The sequence below is a fragment of the Lepidochelys kempii genome, chromosome 15 (assembly GCF_965140265.1).
Source record: "Lepidochelys kempii isolate rLepKem1 chromosome 15, rLepKem1.hap2, whole genome shotgun sequence".
Lineage (NCBI taxonomy): Eukaryota > Metazoa > Chordata > Testudines > Cheloniidae > Lepidochelys > Lepidochelys kempii.
The window spans coordinates 25,711,961-25,737,916 of NC_133270.1; the positions used below are offsets into that span (position 1 = coordinate 25,711,961).

The 25,956-nt window shown below is 41.6% G+C and overlaps 2 protein-coding genes across 2 annotated transcripts; both read left to right on the forward strand.

The window, feature by feature from the left end:
- The first annotated feature begins 1,080 nt into the window (after positions 1-1,080).
- On the forward strand, positions 1,081-11,904 carry GPN3 (GPN-loop GTPase 3). The gene is made up of 8 exons (XM_073313698.1): positions 1,081-1,274; positions 1,784-1,892; positions 2,551-2,718; positions 3,059-3,183; positions 4,649-4,764; positions 5,639-5,735; positions 6,635-6,763; positions 7,802-11,904. The coding sequence occupies exons 1-8, from the start codon at positions 1,227-1,229 to the stop codon at positions 7,862-7,864; spliced, it is 855 nt and encodes a 284-aa protein (XP_073169799.1). The 5' UTR covers positions 1,081-1,226; the 3' UTR covers positions 7,865-11,904.
- Positions 11,905-13,305: 1,401 nt separating this feature from the next.
- Positions 13,306-24,449, forward strand: ARPC3 (actin related protein 2/3 complex subunit 3). The gene is made up of 7 exons (XM_073313699.1): positions 13,306-13,430; positions 14,904-15,003; positions 17,300-17,376; positions 17,680-17,748; positions 20,304-20,430; positions 22,880-22,974; positions 24,178-24,449. The coding sequence occupies exons 1-7, from the start codon at positions 13,425-13,427 to the stop codon at positions 24,238-24,240; spliced, it is 537 nt and encodes a 178-aa protein (XP_073169800.1). The 5' UTR covers positions 13,306-13,424; the 3' UTR covers positions 24,241-24,449.
- Positions 24,450-25,956: the final 1,507 nt, after the last annotated feature.

Sequence of the window (25,956 nt, forward strand, 5' to 3'; positions counted from 1 at the left end):
ATGGCAGACCCAGCTCCCAGCAGAATTGCCAATGGGAACAAAGGAGGCTATAAGGATCTTCCTAGTCAAGGTGTCTGTTTTAGGGGTCCTGATCTTGTAAATCTTTACTCACACGAATATTCCTTACCCAGGCAATTCGCTTCATTGTACAAACTACTTAGATGAGTAAAACCTTGTGGGATTGGGTCCCAAGTGTGTATATAGAAGACAGGTATGGAGAGCTCCCCAAAGGATGTATCAGAAATTCATCAAAGGAAGGCAAAACACTGAGCCAAATCCGGCTCGCCTAACTCGTGTGAGCAGTCCTGCTGAAGCCAATGAGTCTCAGCCCATGGGATTTGGCCCATTCTCTACATTCAAATACCCCCAGTATAACACAGTTACTGGAACCACTTAGTGATATATTGATAAGAGGAACCTGGTGAAATCCCCTGCTCTCTATCCCCTGTGGCCCTGGGCTGTAGATGTTCAGTGACTCCCAGTTAGGGGGATGTACAGTCTCGCATAGGTTTCAGAGTAACAGCCGTGTTAGTCTGTATTCGCAAAAAGAAAAGGAGGACTTGTGGCACCTTAGAGACTTACCAATTTATTTGAGCATAAGCTTTCGTGAGCTACAGCTCACTTCATCGGATACATACTGTGGAAAATACAGAAGATGTTTTTATACACACAAACCGTAAAAAAATGGGTGTTTATCACTACAAAAGGTTTTCTCTCCCCCCACCCTACTCTCCTGCTGCTAATAGCTTATCTAAAGTGATCACTCTCCTTACAATGTGTATGATAATCAAGGTGGGCCATTTCCAGCACAAATCCAGCATACAGTGCTGTGCAGTCAGTTTACACTGACATTTGCTGAACAAACCTGTGACTCACTGGGCTGAGCACAAGCCGGGGACCCAGGAGCTCAGAGGCTAAGGCTGGCTCTGCCAACAGCCATAAAGGCCTGGGCTGTTTCACCTTCCAGGCACGTCACCAAACTATCCCTCTCTGCCAGCAAAGGTATCAGTTCAGCGGGCCTCGGGCTCCTCCGCAGGGGCGAACTGGGCTGAGCAGCGCGATTCAGACTCTGCAGGAAGCTTGAGCCCTGCGTGTCTCCGTACACTAGGAACTGCGTGTGTGTATAGCGTCTGTCCGCCACGCTACGGGATCGCGGAGTAGCCAATTCCTGCCGCTCGGTCGCTGTCTCTGCGTTGCGCTGGGCTCGGGGAACGGAGCAGGCAGGCATGCCTCGCTTCGCTCAGCTGGTCATGGGTCCGGCGGGCAGTGGGAAGGTGAGACCGGCCCCTCCCTGCCTTGTACCGGTGGGGTATTTGGGGGTGTAACTGGGGAGTGTGGGGGTAAGGGGTAGTTGGGGTAATTGGGGGCATGGGTGTAACGGGGTTTGGGGTAACTGAAGTGGAAGTTGCCATGTGCCATTGTCGGAGATTGTTGCAATTTAAAATGATGTAAAGCGGTGGTGGCTCTTCAGATAAAATAATACTTTGAAGTAGCCTACAAATAACCCTTTGCATTGCACTTGCATCGCTCCTTCTGAGGACTGGAAGGTGCTATACAGTGGAGGTATTATCCCTATTTCACAGCCAGGAAAACTGAGGCATAGAGGGGCAGTAACTTTCCAACATACGCAGCAAGACAGGCAGAGTTGGGAGTGGAACCTGGGAGTTCTGATTCCCAGACCCTTGCTCTGACTGCTATACAGTTGCCTCTCCTTTCAGGTGTAAAATTGCAACACCTTTTAGGTACTTTCAGCTGTGTACTAAGGTTTCTATTTAAATTGCAGAGCACTTACTGTTCCACCATGGTCCAGCATTGTGCAGCCATAAACCGCTCTGTGCAAGTTGTTAACCTAGACCCTGCAGCAGAATTCTTCAATTATCCTCTGATGGCTGGTGAGTTGTGCTTGGGATCACTTTCTTAATTTCCCATACTCTCAGAACTGCAGAAAACAGGTAAAGAATATAACACTTCTTACTCAGGATGAATCAGGCTTGAAGATTGAGTTTTCTTACCTTTTAATAAGATACTTACAGATTTAGTTGTCTAACTTTAACCTGTCTTGATATCAAAGCTGTTCTGGTTTTATTGACAGCGTTCTCCAGAATCTAAATCTGTTTGTTCGTTTGTTTTTTAAATCTAAGTCAAGAAGCAATATATACATATTTTAGGCATTTGGAGACTGTATTAGTAGGACCTACAAAAATACTCTTCCTGAATCTACAGCAGTATTTAACAAACTTCTTAGAAATAGTCAGCTTTACTGTTTCCCCTGTATATTCAGTGAGTTTCTCTTGTTTGTTTGAGGGGTTTCTCACATGGCAAAAGGGAAAAGAAAAACCCTTTTAAACAAAAAAGTAGGAATTTGTGACTGTAAAATCACAAAAATTGTGAAAAGGCTTGTGGGGATGGGGGAGCTGGTATAGCACCTGAAACAAATTTAGTTGGTCATGTTTGTTTTGAGAATTACATTTGTTGTAGGAATTTACCTCTGGAACGTATGTACCCAGTGTTGAAAAAACAAACACACACAACATGCATCTTTTATTGTAGACATTCGAGAATTAATTGAAGTGGATGATGTTATGGAAGATGACTCCTTAAGGTTTGGCCCCAATGGTGGTTTAGTATTTTGCATGGAATACTTTGCCAATAACTTTGACTGGCTTGAGGATTGTCTTGGCCATGTGGAGGATGACTACATACTCTTTGATTGCCCAGGTAAACAAAATTCTGTACTCTGGTGCCCTCATTTTTTCTTATCTGATGTGTAACTCTTAGATGATTTTTGCTTGTAATGCTAATTTGCAGATAAAGTCTTTTTTGTACTGTTGTGTTGTTCAGTGCCAAAAAGTCACTTATTATTTTGATATAAATCTATCCAAGATCAAGTAGAATTCTCTAAAAAGAAAGATCACACATTCTGTGCTAGATTTCACTCATTTTAATAGCAATATCCCATGTCTATCTGTTAGTTCATAATCAAATATCATTATAACATACTGGCACTGTCTCTGCATTAGCTTTACATTCCTACATACTAATTATGGATGTGTCCTAGGTCAGATTGAACTCTATACTCATTTGCCAGTGATGAAACAGCTGGTGGAGCAGCTGCAGCAGTGGGAATTCCGTGTCTGTGGAGTTTTTCTTGTTGATTCTCAGTTTATGGTGGAATCTTTTAAGGTATCCGTTTTAAATCGATTGTAACAATGAAGTTTATAATTTATAGAAGAACAATTAATCTGGGGAAGTGAATAACTATATTCAAAAGCAATCATAATGTTTTTTTCACCTATCTGGAACTCTCCATTGTTACATTTCTGTAAACCTGAATATTGTTTATGGCCTAATGGTTCGGGGGTGGGGCGGGAAGTGGGAGTCAGGCATTCTGGGTCTTTTTTCCCGGATCTCATATTGCTTGTAGTGTGACACTGTCACTTGCTTAACCTGTAAAATGAGGAAAATTGGCACTTGGAAAAATGAGGCTCTGGAAGTAAGGTTCAGGGACACACCGAGATAGGAATCGAACCCCTGCCCCTCCAGGAGTGGGTTGGCTTCTGACCTGGCAATGTTCTTGGACAAACAAATGTCTCCTATGTTTCATATGTATCTGTAGCTAGTTTTGCCTCTCTGGTAAAAATATCCAGTTCCGGTAAATGAGGGTGTAGTGGTGAGCTGTGTGGAGATGCATAGGGTTGGGTGGAAAAGACTGACAGGGTAAGTTAAAAAGGTATAGTGCAGAATGGGGGGGAAGTGAGATTGGGGAGTGGAGACACTGGCTATCTCTACGCTACAAGCTAAGGATGTGATTCCCCTGCTCATGTACACGTACTCGCGCTAGCTCTCCCCAAGTTAACGCCAGTATAAATAGCAGTGTAAACTCAGTAGCACAGGTAGCAGCAGCGGAGACATGGCTGAGCCATGCCGAGTGCATACTCACCAATTTTAGGTGGGTTTAGACTTGGCACTGTTCAGCTGTGCCTCTGTTCATAGTCATGCTAGCTTGATGAGAACTAGGGTGAGCGTGTGTATGTGAGCAAGGGAATCACATCCCTAGCTTATAGTGTAGATGTAGCCAAAGTATAGGGAAGGAGGCTAAGAATACAAAGCAGGAAAAGAGGGCTAATGGGTGTAGGAAAAGAGAAGAAAAAGAGGAAACACACAGAATTATCTATCCTAGGGAAGGAAAAGGAGAGAGCATAGTATAGTCACTTTATATGTGGGGCTTAGAGGAGTAAGGGTCGTTTTATCCTGGTTAGAAGGTGTCTGCTATATTTTTTTCAAGTCCTTAGGATACCACTTACATTCTGCACTTCAGACAGAAGGTATTAAAGTGCTTTACAAAGGAGCTTGCCCTTTTAAAAATAAATAACATTTAGAGCATACACCTGTGCTCATCATTTATTAACTATTTCAAAAATTCTAGACCTGGGGAAGGTGGGGTTGTTACGGTTTTGTTGCGACACCAAAGCTCTATGAGGGCAGCATCACTACCTGCTTCCTTATATCATGAAGTTTAGTGCATTGTTGCAATGCAGTAGCAGTATATTTACTGCAGTGTTTACTGGGTACCTTTTAAAAATTCTTAAGTTATTGCTGTATATTTGTGTGTCTGTATTTAATTTAGTCACTTTTCTTATTTTGTCAGTTTATTTCTGGTGTCTTGGCAGCCCTCAGTGCAATGATATCGTTAGAGATTCCACAGATCAACATCATGACCAAAATGGATTTGTTGAGCAAGAAAGCTAAAACGGAAATTGAAAAGTAAGTTTTGAAAAATATGTATTCTGTGTTTTGACATCATGAGGCAAGATTCAGGACAAATTCAATCTTATGTCCTCCCAAAGTGAAAATGGAATCTCTGGGGACAGCTTGTGGAGAGCGGAAGCCAGATGGAGGAGTTAAATTGTTGAGACATTTACCATGTAGCCTCTGATAATTTGCAGCTAACTTTGTTGGATGATCTTCTGTATCCATGTGTGTATACACATGGATAGAGAATTGTCTTGAAGAAATGTAAGATCCTTCTGAATTCATTTACAGAGGATTTTGCCTATGTAGTTCAAATCCTAAATTAGAGGTCCTCCTGCTTCATCATATTGTAACTGTTTATAGCAATGAAAATATAGTCCCTTTTCTTTATATGCAAATACCAAGAGCTACATTTCTCCCATAGTCTCTCCAAAAATGTTTTAAATATTCATAGAGCTTTTATGGGTGAAAAACCCACTTCTTTAGCCTAAATAAATCTGTTGCATCTGAAGAAGTGGGTTTTTTACTCACAAAAGCTTATGCCCAAATAAATCTGCTAGTCTTTTAAGGTGCCACCAGGCTCCTCGTTGTTTTTATGGATACAGACTAACACGGCTACCCCCTAATACTTAAATATTCATCTAACCTATAAGTAGAAAATTAAAACTTCAGTGAGTTTGGTACTAGAAATCATAATCTTGTAAGCCATGTTTATACATGTAAGAAAACTCTATTTTTAAAATAGCATCTGCAAATATGTTCCCGCCTAAAATTAATTAATTAAAAGTACAAAACCACAAGCAATGGTGGCAATGATTTGAAGGTACCATGCATTATTCAAAGTCTTGACAGATGTTTTTCTAATGTTAACAAATACTTTTTTCAGGTATTTAGATCCCGATATGTATTCTGTGATCGAAGATTCTGCAAATATACTAAAAAGCACAATGTTTAAGAAACTGACTAAAGCTATATGTGGATTGGTAAGTGATATGTTGGTGTTTTATCCTAACTGGTGCAATATACTTTTTGAAATTCAATCCTTTATGATTTATAAACATTACAGTATCAGGGTTAATTTTTCTAAACACGCTTATTTTTTATAGTTTCTAAAATATTTAGATCTTTCTCAAAAATGATGTTGTGATACAACTGATTTACTAGTATTGCTGGGAACTAGAGCAGTGGTTCCCAAACTTTTTTCCATCAAGGACCTCTTTAGCATCCAACCCTAAATGTCCTCAACCCCTTCCGTTTTCAGTGCTCCTGGAACACACCTGCCAGCGTGACCTCTCTCACACACTGCATGGGAGGTTACACTGTGCAGAGGATGCTATTTTGAGAACAAAATGGCATCCTCCATGCTGCAAGAGTGCCAGAATGCTATTTTGGTGCATTCCAGCCTTAGCTTCAGGGACTGACCCCCGAATAATGCATGGTGAACCCCGAAAGGTCCGGGGACCCCACATTGGAGACCACTGACCTAGGGAATTCTCAGATTTATGAGTGAAAATGCTGACAAATTGGATTTTTTAAGCCTAGTCTCTCACCATCACTGGATGCTAGACTGAAACTCAGACTCTCTCATAAGTTAAGCATATAGTCAAGATAACATCTAAGTGATCCTGATGTGTAAGCAGTGTAGTGGATTGAACTGAGGACAGGCAGCCAGGAGCTCCAGAATTCTAATCTTGACTCTGTCACTGGTTTGCTATGTGGCCTTTTATCTTGCTTTCCCCATCGGTAAAGCAACTGATCTGTTAGCATACCTGTCTTGTTAGAGTTCGTGTGGATTAATGCTTGTTGTTTGAAGTATTGAGTGTTCTTTATTATTTATTTAACACATCCTCTAAGAGTCATACTTTTGAAAACCTTCCTGCAGATTGATGACTACAGCATGGTTCGATTTTTACCTTATGATCACTCTGATGAGGAAAGCATAAATATTGTGCTGCAGCACATAGACTTCGCCATTCAGTACGGGGAAGATCTAGAATTTAAAGAACCAAAGGTAAAGCCCTTTTGTCTTTTAAAATGTAAAGTTTAAAAAAAACTCAACCCAACCAATTAAATGTAATTCTTTGAGTTTAAGAGGGTTGGTGTTACTTTGAAACATGGGCACTAACACTGCCGAGAAGGATTTGTGCAGCAGAAGAGGAGCTGGCCAGCATTTTCAGCACTGAGCAGGGCAGAGTTTAGTTTATGAATTAACTGTGACATTTAACCTCTGCAATGAAAATGGATGGGTACGGAAAAGCTCTCTTGGCATAGTTCTGCAAGTTTGAAAAATGCATTCTGTGGGCTGCATTATTCATCAAACTAGGTTTCAAATTAATGGAATCCTAGATTTTAAAGCCGGAAGTGACCCTTGGGATCTTCTAGTTTGACTTCTTGCATGACACTGGCCAAAGGATCCCACCCAACAATTTCTGCATCAAGCCCATACCTTTTGTATGAGCTATAGAATAATATCTAAAATATAGACTCTAATGAGACAGATGCATTAAACTCAGATCAAAGCCATACTTAGTTTTATTACTATTCAGATATTCATGAATCCTGAAGAAATAAATATCTGCCCTTCTTATTCCATTTTGAAATTCAGTTGTTCAGTACTCTTTAAATATACAGGTTTCAGAGTAGCAGCCATGTTACTCTGTATCCGCAAAAAGAAAAGGAGTACTTATGGCACCTTAGAGACTAACAAATTTATTTGAGCATAAGCTTTCGTGAGCTACAGCTCACTTCATCGGACGCATGCAGTGGAAAATACAGTGGGGAGATTTTATATACACAGTGAACATGAAACAATGGGTGTTACCATACACACTGTAACAAAATATACAGTATGCCTGGATTCAGATTTGTTACACTCTAATCCTTGGATCTATAGTATCTAAAAGGACTGCAGAAACCAGATTGCTTCTTGGTATTCCTTGTTACCTGTTTTAAGGAATGTTGTGATTCCTGTTGCAATAGAAATGCCATAGAATAGATGTAACCATAGAAAAAAATTGAACCAATATTTACTTCGTTTATTTTGTGGCAGGAAAATGAAGAAGATAAACCTGCTACCTTAGATGAATATTTTCAAGACCAACTGGATGAGTAAAGGGTGTATATACCAAAAGAAGAGAGAAAATAGCCTGGTTGTAAAATATGCCAAATTAAGGAATCCTTCTCTGAATATTTGTGTGTTGTTTTTTTTTAAATATCAAAACTAAAACTTGAATAACTGGATAGAGGAAGCCAGTCATGCATTTCCACATTATTACTTTAAGAAATAACTGTCGTTATTGTATATAAAATATTTAGCCACAGTCACAATAAGTTAAATTCCATGCAGATGATTACATTTCTTCTTTAAATGCTAGATTGCTTGAAAAATCTGGTGGTTGTAGAGGGGCACTGTCAAAATAAAAATCAGATATATTTTTTTCTTACCCCATTACTAGTAGCTTATTAGTAGGGAGAAAGTTTTAAAAAAATCTAGTTTATTTACCATTTTTTTATGCTGTTGGCTCATATTTTGTATTTCATTCATCTTAGACAACTAAAGGTGGAGTAGTCATTTTCACTTTCTGGTTAGTTGTGTATTAATTTAGTGTTGTTGGGTTTTGGTTCCCAGCACTGCAGAAAAATGTTTAAAAGCCCCCAATAACATGTTTTTTTAAATCTCATGAAAATGTTGTGATTGATATATCAATCACCAAATTCATACCTGTTATAAATTGATGTAGCTCTCTTGAAGTCAATGCAATTGTACCTGGTTATACCACGTATGAATTTGGTCCATTAGGTTTTTGTTAATCTGCTCACCAATTATTTAATTTCATTTTAAACAACCTACATCATAGACCTATGCAACCTGGCAGTGTCCATCTATCCTCCAAGAGATGTTTTGAAATCCTTAGCCAATGGCAAGTTCTCTGAAAGAGAAATCTGACTTTTAAGCGTTGAGTTAATACTTCAGATTCACACAACTGTTCAGAAAGGTGTGAAAAGCTGTTCTTTGAAGGAAACTGGGGCTATTGCTGTAGTACTCTGTACAATATTTAAATATGAAAAAATACTTTTTCAGATGTTTATATTTCATTCCTTGACTATCACAATGTTTAATAAATTGTATGTACAGGAAAACCAACAATTCCCTTGTTTATCCTTCTAACTTCCTTGGGATTTCTAGTTGGAAGATTTGTTGATTTTAGGAGTTTTTGCCTCATTTTAGCATAACTTTCAGACTAGAACACTTGCATGGTATATTTTAAAGGGGCACTCTTAGGTTGTTTAGGTCTGACACTGTTTGACGAAGCGTGTAAAAAAAAAAAAAAATGTGACGGTCACATGACTGCTCCACGGTCATATATGCACACCAGAGAGAATGGTAGTGATATTCACGTAACAAAGTTCATCCTTCCCTCATCTGTATTCTGCCCGCTAATCTGTCTCCCCAGGGACTATTTCTAGCATTCCAAATTGTTGAGCAGCTTCAAAGAGCTGTCACTTTAAAATCAACAAAACAAACGCAGGGAGATATAACTTTTTCCTCCAAAATTAATTACACTGGTTTGGGTTGCAGCACGTGAATCCCGTCCCTTAGCAGCAGAAAAGTCATAGCTTGGAGATAGTGGATTTTGATCCTATCACAGGTAGTAAGCTTTACACTACTGGAGGTAACAAACTCTTTGCAATGGGACACAACATCACTTCTACCTGTTTGTGATTCATCGTGAAATATTTGACCTGAAAGTACAGTGACATGATTTTAAGGTCATTTTTTTTCTCTCCCTGCAAACCCTGAAGAGTTGTACAACATGTGCCATATACAGAATGACCAGTCATACGGTGTGGTATAAAGGTTTGACACTTGTTTGGAATGACTTGTAAAACTCATTTGTGACACTATCACTCGTGAATAATGCAGCCAGCCTAAACGCATGTTGATAAACATTTCATATGTGTGGTTTACATAAACATAGGCATTTCATCAGTAATCACAGTGGTGGTAAAATGCCTGTGTTCACATATTTGACTCATTGGATTATAAAGAAAGAAAGAAATAAAAGCAAACAAGCTAAATTCAGATGAATTAATGAGAATTGGATGTGACAACTGTAAAAGGACAATTGAAAAAGGAAGAGAGTGGAATCCTAACCCTATTGAAGTCACTGGGAGTTGTGCTATTGACTTCAACAGAGACAGGGTTTCACCTATATTCTTCATGCTTCCAAGAGGACATTTTAAAAATTCAGTTGAGGAGGAGAAGTAGAGTAATTGCTGGTTTTCTTTTAAAATACATGTGCTTTCCCTTGTACCGCTATTATATTGTCAACAAGTGATGTGTTGCCAGGGCACGCTCATTTATATATTGCTCCTTTGATTACCTTATTTCAATGCACTAAGGACCAAATCAGTCTTTAGAGGCAAAACTCTCATGGACTTCGGTGGGAGAACTGCTTGAATAAGTGTTGCAGGATTTGGCTCTGTGTGATGATACATGCTTTCAGGCAACCTACTCCAGCTAAGATTCCATGAACAGGAAAAAAATAAAATCCTCTCATGTGCTACTTAAAGTAACTTTTCTGCTGATAAAACTTAAACACAGTGATGCCCACTTAAGAAAGAAAAGCATTTCTAAATTAGATTAAAATTGCCAAGAATTATACAGGGTTGTCCATATTATCTACCAATAATAATTTCAGAGGGCATGCTGTCCAGGCAAGAATTTGGTAGCAAATAAGGCAACTGTATTGTGTCTAATGTTTCTCTCCATAGATAATTCATATTTCAGTGGAACTTGTATTAAACTTATACAATAAAACCTTTGGTGCTTTTGTACAGACATAAAATCCTGTTTGCATATTAACCCTTAAGTAACTTCATGCATATGGAAGCAGTCCCACTGACGTCTCATGAGTAAATTACTCATGTATCTTTGGAGGATTTGGCCCTAAGTGTTAATTGTATGCAAGTCATACAAGTCTACTCTTGGATTTAACTGATAGGCTTATCAAATATTTGTTAGCTTTTTATATGCGAGCATTATTAAATTATATTCTTTGTAGTGATCCATTTATTAACATTGCACATCATACATTTTTAATCACAAATACTTAAAAATATCTTTATGGAAATAATTGTTTAATGCTTTAATTTAGGATTGTATTTAGATCATATCTTGTGACTATGTCTCAATATCTGCTTCTGGAGTTCTAAATGGTTCAAATGATGAGCTTTCTGTCACTTTCCTTAAGAGATAATTAGATCATCTAATACAACACCATATTTATATTCATCTGTGTTTCTGCTTAGGTTTTTCTGCTGATCACATGTAAACACCTGACAAAGTCCCCATAAACTCCCTTTTCTTTAATCTTAAGAAACTAGATTGCTTGCAGAGACTTTTGATGAGGCATGAAGTAGATTTATTTTTTGAATAAATGCCAGACTCATCTGTATCACGTTAAAAGCTGGACCAAGAAAAATATTTTGGCTGAAGACTGTATTTTTAATTTGCCTTTTCAAAGGATTGCAATAGAATTTAAAATCCCTATTCTTGAACCTAGTGAGCATGTCATTGACGTGCTCAGTTTGATACAAAGTGTTGAATCACCATCTTCTCCAGGGATTCCTTGGTGAAAAATACAGCACTTTACTATAAAGGAAAACGGTATAGAAACATGCCCAGATGCCCAGAATTTCTAAACCACTGAGATGAACGTCTCCCTGGAAGTTTGAATCTGTGAAGTACAAATACTTTCTAATAGAGCTTTGCATTCATTAAATGCCTAACATTGGAGAATGTATGTATCTAGGCACTGATAATGGTCCCTATCACCATAATATCAGAGCATCACTCATTTATTTAAATAGAAAACAATGTCTCCCTTCCCAATCTGTAGAAGTATCGTGATTAGTTTATATGTGGTTGTGTGTGAGAATACCTCATTAAGGAAAAACCAAATCAAAGAAATGGGTTCCACACTTAAGGCTGAGCAGCTGTGAGGCCTGTCGATATTTTAACTACGTAAGCCTGAGTGTATAGTACCAGCTGAGCACAGTTTCTAGGTTTGTTTTTTTACATCAACAGGTATAATTTACTCTCAGTCTGCGGGGTTGTTCTCAGTTTGGTAAAATAAAGCCATAAATTTATCTGGTTGTTGATCTGCCCTCTGCTTTCAAACAAGGAATCTGTCTAAGATGGTGATAGCAAGAGCAGGCTTGCAGGGAAAGTCCAAAGGGGGACAAATCTGGTAATGGTGGGGTGAATCTCAGGAGCAAATCATCTCTGTCTGGGGGAGAGTGCAACCCCCTCAAGTCTTCTGCGGGGGTGGCATCATTGCAGGGAGAAGGGAGAACTGCACTTCAAAAAGAAAAATAATCTAGGTAGTGGTTGGTGTCTGGTTAAGGATTGCACAGAGTGGTCCAAACAGGAACAAATAACAGCAGGGTAACAAAACATTGCTAGAAAATTGAAATCGTTTCTACAAAACCTGGTCTCAAACAATACCCTGAAGATGTGCCATTTCTGCATTGGTTTTAAGTGAGTAATGTCTTCAAAGAACATGTTTGTTCTCTTGCTAAGTAAAAGAGAAAGTGCCATTGATGTATCTTCCCCCTTTGGGTTTCTATTAGAACAAATGAAACATTCAGGCAGGGATTTAGGCCCTGATCTGGCACTGGGAGTCTCACAAGTGGGGCTTTGCATCCACAGTGGTGCCAGCTCTCATGATTTTATCATGAGGCTCATGATACTTGGTGTTTTTCTTAATACCCCAGCTCCTGGAGTTAAGTGACTGTAAGAATCCCAACTTCCATTTTTTAAAAAGTAAGTTTCTAACCATCATGATGGTGGAGAAAAGCTGAACCTTCTGAGCTCAAAACCCAAAAGGAAAACAAAAGCACTAAATGTTATTTTTAAAAAATCATGATTTTTGAGTCAATCTCATGATTTTGGGGTGCGACTTTTTGCTTCTATTTGGAGCTGATGCAGGACTGGGGCCCCAGTCTATACATGTCTGTACTTTGAATTCAGCAATCAGCAGCCAGGAACCAACTTAGCTGCACAGTGCAAACCTTAGTGCAGACAAGGAGAGTTGTGCTTTGCACTGGTGGAGCTGCCCTCTCTGAATCTCTCTTTAAAATGTTGTGGGCTCAGTTCACTCCCAGGCTTGCAGGCCCCTGGTAATAACAAATCCATCTGGAGCAGCGCAAGCAGAGCTCAGGGGTCTGAAGCCTGTTCATTTCAGTGATGTTACATCGGGGAAGAATTTGGTCCATTGCATTTAGAATGTGAGAATCTTGCCAGAGCCCCTTCCAGGAGCCGAGTCGCTGTGAACTCAGGATGATTTTTATTTGCCAAGGCCAGCAGATAGGAAGGTGCGGGTGACAAAGTTCTGATGGTGACTCCAAGGGAAAATTGGTCTCTGTTAAAAGCATCCTCCCCTAGGTGTATGTTGGGCACATACAGGGTCTCTACCCATAAAGGCTCAGGTGTCTCCTTAGTGCTCTGACTCCCTCTGCTGGCCAGCTCTTGCCCTCCGCCCAGTCACTTCCTGCTTGCAGCAGCCCTGGGTGGGACAGGAAGCGCTGCCTCTTTTGCAAGCCCTGCATTGCTGGCTCGAGCAGCTTCCTGCTCTGTCTCCTGTGAAACTGAACCGTCGCCACCAAAGATGCCGGTAAGGGAAAGGGGCGCGTGCAGTTCTGCAATGCACCGGCTTCTGGTGTTGGCTTCTGTTGCAACCTGCTGCCCACTGAGAACAGGCAGTGGCTCTGGGTTGCTGCTAGCCAGGGAAGGGCAGGAAAGTGCTATGCGGATGCTAGGCCGCGGGGTGATAAATTGCTTCTTCCCCCTTCGCAGTCTGCAGCCCAGTGCGGTTTAAAGGAATCGGGTCGATTATTAAATGTAACAACATGTCTGGGTTTCTGTCGCTGTGTAGAAATAGGAAGAAGCTGAGTGAAACTGTAGCGGCTGCTGGGGGAAGTGTCACCGCGACTGGAAAAAAAGGGAAACTTCCTTTTATGGCAATAGTCAGTGACATTGAAAACCCCAGAGCACTAATAATGGTCAGTGCAAAGGATTTTGCTTCATATAGGCTTGTGGATGCAAAATCACTTGGTTGTGATTCTACAATTAGATTGAGTGGTCAGGCCCTTGTTGATTTAAGTGGGGCCTCTCTGCGGAGGAAGGGGTCTTCTGTGCTCGGAGAGCCAGTAGCACCATTGAGGCCTTTATATTGCAACTTCACCCCAGTTTAGCTTGTGTAACTTTCTTTACACAGCATTCTTAAGACTGAAAGAATTGTTGTCTTGGGACTGTTGTCTTGCATCACTTAGCATCATACTGAAATAGAGTAGGAATATATGATCATTGCCCTCACTCAAGCCCCCTCCCCCATCCCCCCCAGTCCACTACAAAACCTAGGGACCATGTGAGCCTTTCCAGTGACTAAAACTCTTTTAAAAATTAAGAAAAAAAACTCTTGTTTCATAAGATAGGGAAATTATAAGTGAAAATTTATTTTTATATTAAAATATTTAAAAACCCTACAACAAAGCAACAACCCCCCCGCAGCACCGGGGTTTTAGAGAATCTTAAACATATATTTTAAGTGCATGTATATTTTGGAATAAGCCTCCTTTATACAGCATTGGCTCATATTGCAATTGTCAAGAAAAAGCTTATGCACCAAAGTATAATATGACTCTTAAGGTGTGTGCATTGACACTTTTTTGGAAAGTATCCACTGTTTAAGCTTCACTGGGAGTGGAAATAGAGAAGGATCTGCGCATTTTTACCACCAAGTCATTTAGACCTGCTCTGAGTTAGACAACATGGTGATGAAACACAACCATGCACCTGGTCTACATTATAGCATTCACCATTATTGCCCCTGGTGAGACTATGCCTATGGCAGTTCCATGGTATGAGCTTTTCCCCCCCAGAACGTTCCTTAGGCCTGATTAGCTAGGTGAGAAAATAGCACTGGACTTACGCAAGGTATGGCTGCTGGATCATTGTTAACTGGATAAACTGCGCAGCCGTCGTTTGGAGGAGATGTGGGGGAAGTTTGTGTAACTTTGTTCTTTCAGGGGAGAAAAATGCCTATTTTCTTTTTATCGCTCACAATCAGCCTTCCTCTTTGTTGCAGGCTTATCACTCCACTTTAATGGACTCTGATATCAAGTTAATTGGGAACATGGCTTTGTTACCCATTAGAAGTCAGTTCAAAGGACCAGCTCCAAGGGAAAGTAGGTTCCCAACGCTCTTTAAAAGCACTGTTTCCATATTCACATTTATTTATTTATTTTATTTTGCAGTCCATTCAAAGCCAGTCTAAAATGCAGCATTAGGCAACTCTTTGATGGATGTTTCACATCGGTGATCTGGAGATGGTTAGAGGACTGTTGTATAAACATTATATAACTGAGACTTTTGAATAGTTTGTGTGTGTCCAGTTTTCAGAGTGAGGAGAAAAGGGACAGATTAGAAACAGGGGCACTTCCTGGTGATGGAGGAAAATGGCTCTCAGATGATTGTTGATGCAGTTGCATTGGGGTTTGCTTTTCCCAGATAAATAGCATAGCACAGCACAAGGAAAATTTACCTTTCCTCATCCAAGCTTCTGAATGCCTCTTCAGGAAGAGGAATCCTCTGATCCAATTTTTATGATGTGTCTCTCTCAATTGCTGTGTAAAAACAGCCTGTTAAGCTGATTTCAAACTCTACTCAATACTGTCTTGTGAAATTCTCCCCTTTCTGTAACTCTTGTACAAACTTATTTGTAGCTTTATTGCTTCTGAATTGTGTTTTTTCTTTTCACTCCATCTTGGTTTCCCCTCCTTCTGCCTCTGGGAGTTGCTTTATCCAGCTCCAAATAATATTCTGTCTCTAGCCCTTGCTTCTGTTAGGCATTTTATCATCTTGGGTCTTCATATGTCACTTGCAATCAAAGACACCAGTCCTGTAATTGTATCCACATGCATGCATGTGGAGCCCCATTGATTTTAATTAGCCTCCCAATAGGTGCAAAGGTCTGCCTACACAGACCCGATGGGGGTCTTAGTGTGTAAGCTTTTTGAAGCAGGGACCATATTTTCATATGCGTTTACACAACATCTAGTGGAATGGAGCCATTATTGTTAATTGTGTTTATTACAGTAGTGTCTAGGAACCAGCCAAGATCAGGGTCCCATAGTGCTAGACACAAACACTGAATCCACAGTCCCAAGAGCTTGCAGTCTAAGCAGACAGGACAGATGAAGGGCAGGGGAAAGGGGTATAACACGCAAGAAGAGTGAACAACGTGATGTGATCAAACATTTGCCCTGATCTTGACTGGGGCTTCCAGGTGTTACCATAATAAATAATAATGTGGTATCTCCTGGTGTTACCTTCAATGGTGAACACATTTGATTTGTTTTCTCTTTAATGCCTCCAGAGTGCATAAGCTTATAACCACTAAGGAAACCTTGTTGTAGTTTTAATTACATTCCATAATTCTCTTGGTTTTTTGTTTTTTTTTAAATTAAGCCTAAATTCACTATTTTCAGGCTAGTTCCTGCTGCATCATGCAGCCATCAAGATTCAGAACTGTGGGTTGTGGGTTTCAGTAGGTTTTAAAATGGTGGTGGGGCATTACCTAGAGCCTGTTATAATAATTGCATACTGCTTCCATATTTTTCCTCCTGTAAAGTCTTTCACAATGTCTCATGACCACCTGGCAGCATTACAACATTTGAATTTGAAATGGGAAAACATTCAATTCAGGTTTCAGAGTAGCAGCTATGTTAGTCTGTATCCGCAAAAAGAAAAGGAGTACTTGTGGCACCTTAGAGACTAACAAATTTATTTGAGTGTAAGCTTTTGTTTTTGAGCATAAGCTACAGCTCACTTCAACAGATGCATGTCGATTCAGATGATTTTACAGCTCTATTAAGGAAGCCCAGAGCCTGCTGAATGTAATGTTATGAGATCATTTGCTCTGTGCATTTTTAAAGAGGAAAGTGAGGGTTTTTTTTTTTTAATTTTCTGTTGTATTTCAGAGGAGTTTATTTTTCCAGAACTCGTCTCAAAAGGCATTTTAATGACAACAGAACCCTCGTTATTTCCCACTAATGACTGGGAGACCTATTGAGAATCACTGGATTATTGTCCATAATGGAGTGAGCCATTATGATTGTAAAAATATCAAAACTGCTTGATTGTAAAATTTATTTTGACAAGTGTATAGCTTGAATTCATTGATACTTCATCTTATAGTAAGTGTCTTGTACTACATGCTGCTGTGTGCAAGTAATGAGGCCGTGGTCATATGGAATATTACCACAGCACTTACTTTCCTATTAAATCTTTGCTGGGAACTGGCACGAAACCACTGTGGCTTTGTTTTTTGTAAGAATGATTGTTTTTGCAAATGAGTGAAATGAAAGATAGTGGTATTATTTGCTGTAGGTCTCAGCAAATATTGCTCATCTGTTTCCATCTTTAATGGCTAGTGATATTTAAGCGCTGCCTAATTTTCCCGTTTCCTACCTTTCTTGCTAGCAAAGGACACAGATATTATAGATGAAGCCATCTACTACTTCAAAGCAAATGTCTTCTTCAAGAATTATGAAATTAAGGTAAGAAATGATGATTTAAGATATTAAAACTCTGTGCAAAGAATAGTTATTGGAGTCTGGTACCCTGTCGAAATGTAGAACTACTTCACGGCAATAAGCTTAAAGTTTCTGAGAATTTGTATATTTTGTATGTAGTATATAATGAAAGAAACCGTTTTTCTAGTTAAAACTATTTTTTAAGTAAGGGAAATGTCTCCTGTACTGTCAATGCCTCTCTTTTGTGAGAAGCCATAGGCTGAACATGTGATCGTTTTTACAGCTGCTGACAAATGGCTGTGGCTTCTGCTTCCTTTTATTTTGCAGAATGAGGCTGACAGAACCTTGATCTACATAACTCTCTACATTTCCGAATGCTTAAAAAAGCTGCAAAAGGTAATAAAATGTAGTTGAATTTAAGCTGAAGGAAGAAAATACAATAAATGGCAACAAAAATGTGCCAGTTTTGCTGATTTGCCAAGGCAGTGTGGAAACCCAGATAGGCAAAAATGGTGTTGTTTAGAACATAATGCTTCAAAGCACTGTACAACTTGGGCCCTCACACCCTATCTCTGAAGCAGTTAAGTTTTAACCTCTCTGTAAAAAGGGGTAAGTGACGTGCCCAAGGCCATAGTGAGAGAGCGGCAGGAATTCCTGACACCCAGCGCTGTGCTCCTCTTACTGTTCCCAGGCCCTCCGTCCCCCAGTACTGTTGATAATTCTTGGGTCTGTAATATTCTCACCTGGACAGTATGTTTATAGCAGGGCCTGCCAGCACTGCTATGGTTTTAGCTCCTGTCAGCATTTCCATTGTAAACCTTATTTTATTTTTTTAAAATTCTTTCCTCACTCCCTTTTTCCGGGGTGTAGCCAGGATGAAAGGCAGCATGAAGTACTGTATAATCTTCATCTTTCTGGCCTCTCTGCTTCTTGCCTCTTTCTGTCCCTCCCCACCTATCCAAATACCACTGTTAGTCATCAGCCTCTACCAGCTTTTCCATCATCTGCTCCCCACCCACTCCTCAAATCTGAAAGCACCCAATTCAAGATCACCGTAATCTTTCCCTTACCTAAATCTCTAGGCTCTTTAACTTTCTCTTCCTACTGCGTGTCCCATTTGACCTTTGATTATATCTATGCACAATACCAGTGAAGCTGGTGGGGGTTGTGCATTCATGTCTGAAGAAGAATTTGGCTACTTTATTACATTTTAAGGCTTGTCTATGCACACAAGTTGTACTGTTTTAACTATACTGCTACAGCTAAAGGGGTTCAAACCGCCAAGTGTGGACCCAGGTATACAGGTATAAGAGTGCTTACTCCAGTATAGCCGGTCCTATACAGGAAGGGAAATAAGCTATACTGGTGTAAGGCACCTTTATCCCAGTATAACTGTGTCCACACTAGGGGTTTACTCCTGAGGGCATTCTGCACCAAAAAATAAAAATTCTGCGCATATTTTAAAATATTTTAAAATTCTGCAAATTTTATTTGTCAAATAAATGTGGGGGCTCCAGCATGGTATTGGGGCGCACAGGCCACTGGCTGCACAGAAGTAGGAGATCACTCTGTAGCTCCCCACCTGGGACATGGCTCAGCAGTGAGGCTGCACCCAACCCTGACAGCGCAAGGACTGGGCCTGCCCCAGAAACACTCCAGGGCCCTGCCCCTCCATGCCAGGTGCACCAGGTGTGTGCAGACAGGCTCAGCCTGGCAGGATCCAAGTGTGGGGGCATCCATGTGTGGGTTGAGAGGGTTCTGTGTGGGGCAATCTGGGTACGGGAGGTGATCTGGATGCACAGGGGCATGTTGTGGGGGTTCTGGGTGCAACAGTTATGGGACTCTGCAGGGGGGTCCAGGTGAAAGTGTTTGGGGCTCAGTGGGGCAAGGTCTGGGTGTCGGGGGGGATAGAGCTTGGCAAGGGGGTCTAGGTGTGGGTGGTTCAGTGGGGGGTCCAGATGTTGGGGGAGTGGGGCTCAGTGGGGTGGGGATCCAGGTGCAACTGGTTGGGGCTCAGTAGGGTGGGGATCCAGGTGCAACTGGTTGGGGCTCAGTGGGGTGGGGATTCGGGTGTGGGTGGCTCGTCGGGATAGTCCAGGTGCAGAGGGAGTGGGGCTTGGCGGGGGGAGGTTCTGGGTGTGTGAGGCTCAGCAGAAGGGTCTGGGTATGAGGGGGTCTGGCTGCAAAGGGGTTGGGGGGATTGGGAAACAGCTCCCCATACAGTGATCCCTCCACCGGTAGCTGAAGAGCGATGGGTGGGGTGTTTGCAGAGCTTCCTGCAGCCTGGGGAGAATTCTGGGGGTGGGTCTGACCCAGTCCTAGATGCTGTGCAGGGGAAGAGGAAGTCCTGTCCAGCCCAGCCAGGACTTGCAGCTGAGCCTGGCGCAGGGTAGGAGCCACCAGCTGGGTCTTCCCCAGTCTCACCTCCTGCCCCACAGTGATTTACCTCTCTGCCAGCTGCCCTGGGCACCCAAAACATACTGCTAGGGAAGGTTGTATTACTGCTTTTGTGGCTTCCCTTTGCTTCCCCATCAGAAAATCATTTTTCTGTGGGGAAGCAAAGAAATCTGTGGGGGACATGAATTCTGTGCATGCGCAGTGCAGCAGAATTCCCCAAGGAGTAGGGGTTGTACAGGTATAACTATGTTAGTGTTTAAAACAAAACGCAAAAAAACCCAAACCCCCTCACCAAAAACTGCAGGTGGATCAATCATCAGTCCCAACTGCCAGAGCCACAGATATTCCAGAAAGCCTCTTTATATAGAAGCAAATGTACAGGGGCTCAATACTCTATAAAGACCTTTCTCATTTAATTAGATACAGAAGGACTCCTCAGTACTTTCTCCTACCAGGGAAGCCCTGATATGTATCAATATAACATTTTGGCTGCACCAGCTTGTGTGTGTTTTGTTTTTGTTTTGTGATTGATTTCTCTTGTTTGGTTCTTCCAGTGTAATTCGAAAGGCCAAGGAGAGAAGGAAATGTACACGTTAGGAATCACTAACTTCCCAATCCCTGGCGAGCCGGGCTTTCCACTCAATGCCCTCTATGCCAAACCTGGCAACAAACAGGAGGACGGTAAGAATAAAAGTAGCCAAAAGTGTCTCTTAAAGCCATGCTTTGGCCTGCAGTTCACAGCCTGGATTAATTTTGTGGCTAAGGCCAGAAAAATTACTATGTAAAACAGCACCTTCTTAATTGATGGTTCTGCCTCCTGTGTGTATCTGGATTCAAATCTGCTGACTTTAGAAACAAAAATAGGCTGTGTCTACTTTTCACTTCTACTAGCTCTGTAGAGCCAACAGAGCTAAGAAGGAGGGAGCTGGACCCTCTTCTAGCTCTATCAACGGTGAATAGCTAGCTTAGTTTCATTTATAGGGCCAAATTCTGCTCTTATGCTTGTACGCAGTGTTGTTGTAGCCATGTTGGTCCCAGGATATTAGAGCGACAAGACGGGTGAGGTAATATCTTCTATTGGACCAACATCTTTTAGTGAGAGAGACAAGCTTTCAAACTTAAAAAGAGCTGTTCTTCAGGTCTGGGTAATCTTGAAAGCTTGTCTCTCTCACCAACAGAAGTTGGTCCAATAAAAGATATTACCTCACCGACCTTGTGACAGAAGGAGGAAGACCTCCCTTGTGACCTTATGCTTGGACAGTCCCACAGAAGATCATAGACATGCAGAGGTGTAATTGCAGGCTGGACATAACCTGTAAAATCTTTACTGCTAATGCATGAACCAGAAAGATCCCAGGTTGAGTTACCTTTTTCACTTGTAAATTGAGCAAATTTACTCTTGCAGTCACGGAGTGACTATAAATGTGGAAATCCACAATGCTCCTTTCTATGCATTTTGATTCTAACACAGCTAAGCAAAGCAGAAGAGCAATAATTGGTAGCGTTCAGATTATAGCTAAAGAAACGCTTACAGAGATCTCATATGTGATCTTCAATTAAAATTGTAATGGAAACATATTAACAACAGAAAAGCAAGGTGCAATCATACTACTGCGTTGACTTTTGAAGGCAGATGTTTTCCTAGAATACTGACATGAGTTCCAATGCATAGAAATGTTCTCAATTCTCTCAAACTGAGCAGTTAAAACCATTTGAGGAATAATAATACATGGCACTTCTGTAACACCTTCATCTGAGGATCTCAAAGCACTTTCCAGACACTAATGAATTAAGTCTCCCAACAGTCCTTTGAATAGGTAAATACTGTTATCCCATTTTGTGGCAGAGGAAAAACCGAGCAAGAGGGAGGCTAAGGGTGGGATCCACAAAGGTTCTTAGGCATCTAAAACTCCCATTTTTAGGCACCGCTGCAATCCATAAAACTCCCAGTTGGCTGCCACCAAGCCTCGTAGGTCCCTAAACTCAGCACCTAAGGGTGCATCTGCTCTATCAACTTACATCAGTATAACTGTGTCGCTCAGAGGTGTGAAAAATCCACACCCCCCGAGCAACAGTTATACCGACCTAACCCCATGTGTAGAAAGCGCTGTGTTCACTGCCTCCCGTTGACATAGCTAGCACCTCCTATGCAGAGATGAGAAGCTCTTCTTTTGGTGTAGTAGCATCTTCACTGAAGCGGTACAGCTGTGCCACTGCAGCGTTTTAAGTGTAGACCTGCCCTAAGTGGGGGTTTTTTCTTTTTCTTTTTCTCCAGCCAGACACATTACTGCCTCATGATAGGCATCCGGACACCACAGACCCAGAGCGATTCACCAACTGGGAAAGACAGGCGTTCGGCTGCCTGTGTCTGATATGGGGGCCCCATCTGGTAGGCAGCCTCTGAGCACCAGTACCGGATCAGGCCCCCCAGGCGAGTTCAAACAAAATACCTGAGGTTGGGGGAGGAGAAGGAGGAAGACCTCCCTTATAACCTTTGGCCTAGTGGAGCGGGTACTCACCCAGGATGTGGTTGAAGTCTCTCCTCTTTCTGAGGGGGAGAAGGAATTTGAACAGGGACCTGCCACCTTTCAGATGAGCGTTCTAACCACTAGAATAAAAGTTATAGGGAAAGTTTCTGCCCCCCCCCTTGTCTTGTTTTGGGTCCTCCATGCAGCGTAGGTGACCAAGTGCCTATCTTCCACTGGTTTGTGGATCGCTAGCAGACCTAGGTACTACCCTGCATCCCAGACTTAGGCACCTGAGAGAGAGGCAGGGTTTAGCCCACACCTTTCAGGTCAGTATCTCCCATTGGCTAGCTTAGATGGCTCCCTGCCTAGCATGGTGGCTGTTGTGGATCACATTTGTTAAGACTCCTTTCTCTGACCATTCACTGTAGAGGAGGCTAGGCGCCTAACGCGGGCTTTTTGGATTGCAGTGTTGTTCCTGTGGTTTTCTAGGCACCTGAAAGTTAGGCATCACAGCGCTCAGTGTTACAACACCTAAGTACCTTTGTGGATCCCACCCTAAGTGATTTGCCTAAGGTCACACAGTGAGACAGTTGGCTGGATAGAATCTGACCTGGTTCTAACCCTGTGTATTTCACTCTGTATTGGTATGTGCTCTGTTTTAGAGGTGATGAGGGCCTACTTGCAACAGCTGAGACAAGAAACAGGTCTTAGGCTTTGCGAAAAGGTGTTTGATCCCCAAAGTGACAAGCCTAGCAAGGTAAGATGCCGTCCTCAATGACTGGGTGATTATTTATCCCAATTACAGGCTGTTTTTCTTTTCTGATTGGTGGATGCTTGAGGCATGCTCCTTCTTAAAAATGTTAACTCCAGAAATAATGTAGTAAATCGTGTCAAACATGGCTTGGTTTGCTATTTAAAAGGTGTGTCAGGTGTAGACCAAGGAGTTGAAAGGATAGCTATGGAATGCGGTAGGGCAACAAAGGGGAAAAAGGAAAAACAACAGGGAGAGATGGGGGAGAACCTGTTAAGCAAGAATCCTGAGACTTAAAGGGATAGTGGAATAGTGAAAAGCGATTTAGACAAACATCTGTAATGTGATATGGCAGCAAGTGCCATTTAGGTTGCATAGGTAGAGGCATCCTGTTAAAGAGCAGGGCTGTAACAGTCCCCACTTGTTGGTCCAATCCTATGAAGTCATGAGCACCTCCTGGGAGCTGAGAACCCTCAATTCCTTGCACTGAATTCAGCAGGCATTTAGAATACTCAGCATCATTCAAGTTGGGTCTGATATGATCACTCCTATTTGGGAAAGCCCTTTGCTACAGATATGAGTAGCAAAAATATCTAATTGATACATCAGTTCCTGACTGGCTAGGTAGACATTTGCACATAAGTAAGAGTAACTTTACAATGATTAAGCCAATTTATTTTTTAGAATTATTGCCTACAAGTCACTGAGGACTCAGCTACATACCATATCCACAGTCTTGAGTTCATCTGCTTTTGAGTCAAGTGCAAGAGAATAAATTTTTAAAGTAGATATTGTGTGGGTTTTTTTATGTTCACTTAATTCAGAAGTGACTGAAATGACTTCTTAAATGTTTGTAAAAAAAGTTGGACTGAGATCAAGAATGAGACCCTTAATCAGTTTGTTTTTTTATAACCAATGGAAAATAAAAGCTTAGATCGGAATGATCACCTCAGCCTTAACTATGAGTCTGGTACTGCAACCTTATTCTACAGTGTCTTGACTTAATCCACACTTTGGGTCTAATCCTGCCTTTCCTGCACACCTAAAATTCCAGTCGAAGCCAGTGGAGAAAATTGGATGTGCAACTAATGCAGGATCAGGTCCATTACATCTGAGTTGGTTTTAAATCCTATTTTGTTTTGCCTCAAATGTCTTACCTGGAAATTGCTACAGTATATCTTCTGATCCCACTGTATTTCTTTCCCTCAGTGGTGGATCTGCTTCGTGAAGAGGCAGTTCATGAATAAGAGTCTGTCAGGACCTGGGCAATGAAGAGGCAATGAGATACAGTCACAATGTTAAGCATTTTGCAGCAAGATGTATAAATATTCTGCCTTTGTTTCATATACATTTTATACCAAGGAAGAATAAGTGCTTATGAGGAAAAGCTGTCAATCTGCGGGGGAAGATGGAACAGAAAGCCATTTGAATACTGTACACAAATGATGTTAAGCTGGTGCTTAATAAAAAATTATTTCTAACATGCTGTTTCAGATCAACGCTGCTTTATTTATTGGTGGGTACGTATAAAATAAGATTTGACTTAAGCCTAAAGAGAGATGTGTAATGGAGCATCTAAGTACTCTACTGGATAGAGTACTGATATCTTTGTCCCTGGACAATAGGCCACTCATGTTGTATTGTAAAGCACAGTGAATTTTACTGTATCAATAAACTTAGCTTACATTTCAAGTGGTAACTGCTTTATCTCTTATGTATGTAGATAGCTTTAACAAAAATCAACACTTTATTTATATAGTAGTGCCTAGAGACCCAAATGGAGACGGGGGCTCCATTATGCTAGGCACTGTACAGACTCATAGTCAGAAATGTTCTCTGGCCTGAAAAGCTCACAATGTAAATAGACGAGACACCTATGGGGTAAGAGGGGAAAGAAGCACAGGTGGGTGAAGTGACTTGCCCAAGGTCATGTAGGAAGTCCGTAGTGGAGCAGGAAGTAGAATCCCAGGGTGAAATCCTGACTCCAGGGAATGAGGCCAGAATGTCACCCTGCATTCTAGTCCAGTACCTTAGGCACCAGTCCATGCTACTTCTCACTCTAGAATGCCAGCCTTGCATTGAGAAGTCTCTCTTCTTGATTGGAAACAAAATTAAAGATACATGGGGCCTGATCCTGAAGTTTGTTCAGGCTACACTCCCTTTAATGAGACTTTTGCCTAAGTAAAAACGATAATATGTTGCTAGAATGATTACTGTGTCTATAATATCACCCTGTGGAACAAGGTGTAATTCTAATATGGACTGCAAGCTGTCACAGTGACTAGAAAGGTGCATTATAGTAACTGGTGATATAGATGTGGAATTCGATTTGATGTTAAAGGGACATTTTACATGGCAGCCACGTGTTGTGTGTCTCTCTCAGTTCCCCTCTCCTCTTCAATATACACATGCCCCTTCCTCCATCTCTGCTGGAATGCCCCACATCTGGCAGGGCTGCAGGAAATCCCCTCCACCCTCAAAGGATCTCCTCTTTGCCACCAGGGTGCTGCTGTGGCAAAAGAATTGCAGGTCTCTAAGCTTAGCATGGGGTATCTGGGTGGTGGGGAGGAGTTGGCTGGCTGACTACATTTGGTATCCTACTGGAAGGAACAGGGAGGGGCAGAGAAGGGGGGACAGGTTATGGAAGGGTGAGGGAACAGCACAAGGAGCTGAATGGTTGGGACACATGCATAGGTTGGAAAGGGAATTTGGAAGGGGACAGGGAGAGCTAATGAGAAACAGGAGCACAGTAGAGGAGTCTGCTTCACGATCTCCTGACGCTCCTACCCCCTCACACCACCCGAGGTTCAATTCAGTATCCTTGGCTCTCCTCTGCCCTCTCACTGTTTCTGAGGGCTAGAGTGGAGTGCATAAGTTCCTGGTTTGACTGTGTACATGTGGAACATGAGGGGAAATAGACTTGTTCACACTAGGTGCAGGGGTTCTCAAACTGGATCAGGACCTCAAAGTGGGGTCGCCAAGGCTGGT

What these genes read in the sequence shown, in the direction of transcription:
- GPN3 (XM_073313698.1), top strand. Translation starts at nt 1,227, where the DNA reads ATGCCTCGCTTCGCTCAGCTGGTCATGGGTCCGGCGGGCAGTGGGAAG. An exon ending in CAATTATCCTCTGATGGCTG is followed by an intron (nt 1,893 to 2,550) that starts GTGAGTTGTGCT and finishes CTTTTATTGTAG; the next exon opens with ACATTCGAGAATTAATTGAA. An exon ending in GCTAAAACGGAAATTGAAAA is followed by an intron (nt 4,765 to 5,638) that starts GTAAGTTTTGAA and finishes TACTTTTTTCAG; the next exon opens with GTATTTAGATCCCGATATGT.
- ARPC3 (XM_073313699.1), top strand. An exon ending in AGGACCAGCTCCAAGGGAAA is followed by an intron (nt 15,004 to 17,299) that starts GTAGGTTCCCAA and finishes CTTTCTTGCTAG; the next exon opens with CAAAGGACACAGATATTATA. An exon ending in TCAAGAATTATGAAATTAAG is followed by an intron (nt 17,377 to 17,679) that starts GTAAGAAATGAT and finishes TTTATTTTGCAG; the next exon opens with AATGAGGCTGACAGAACCTT.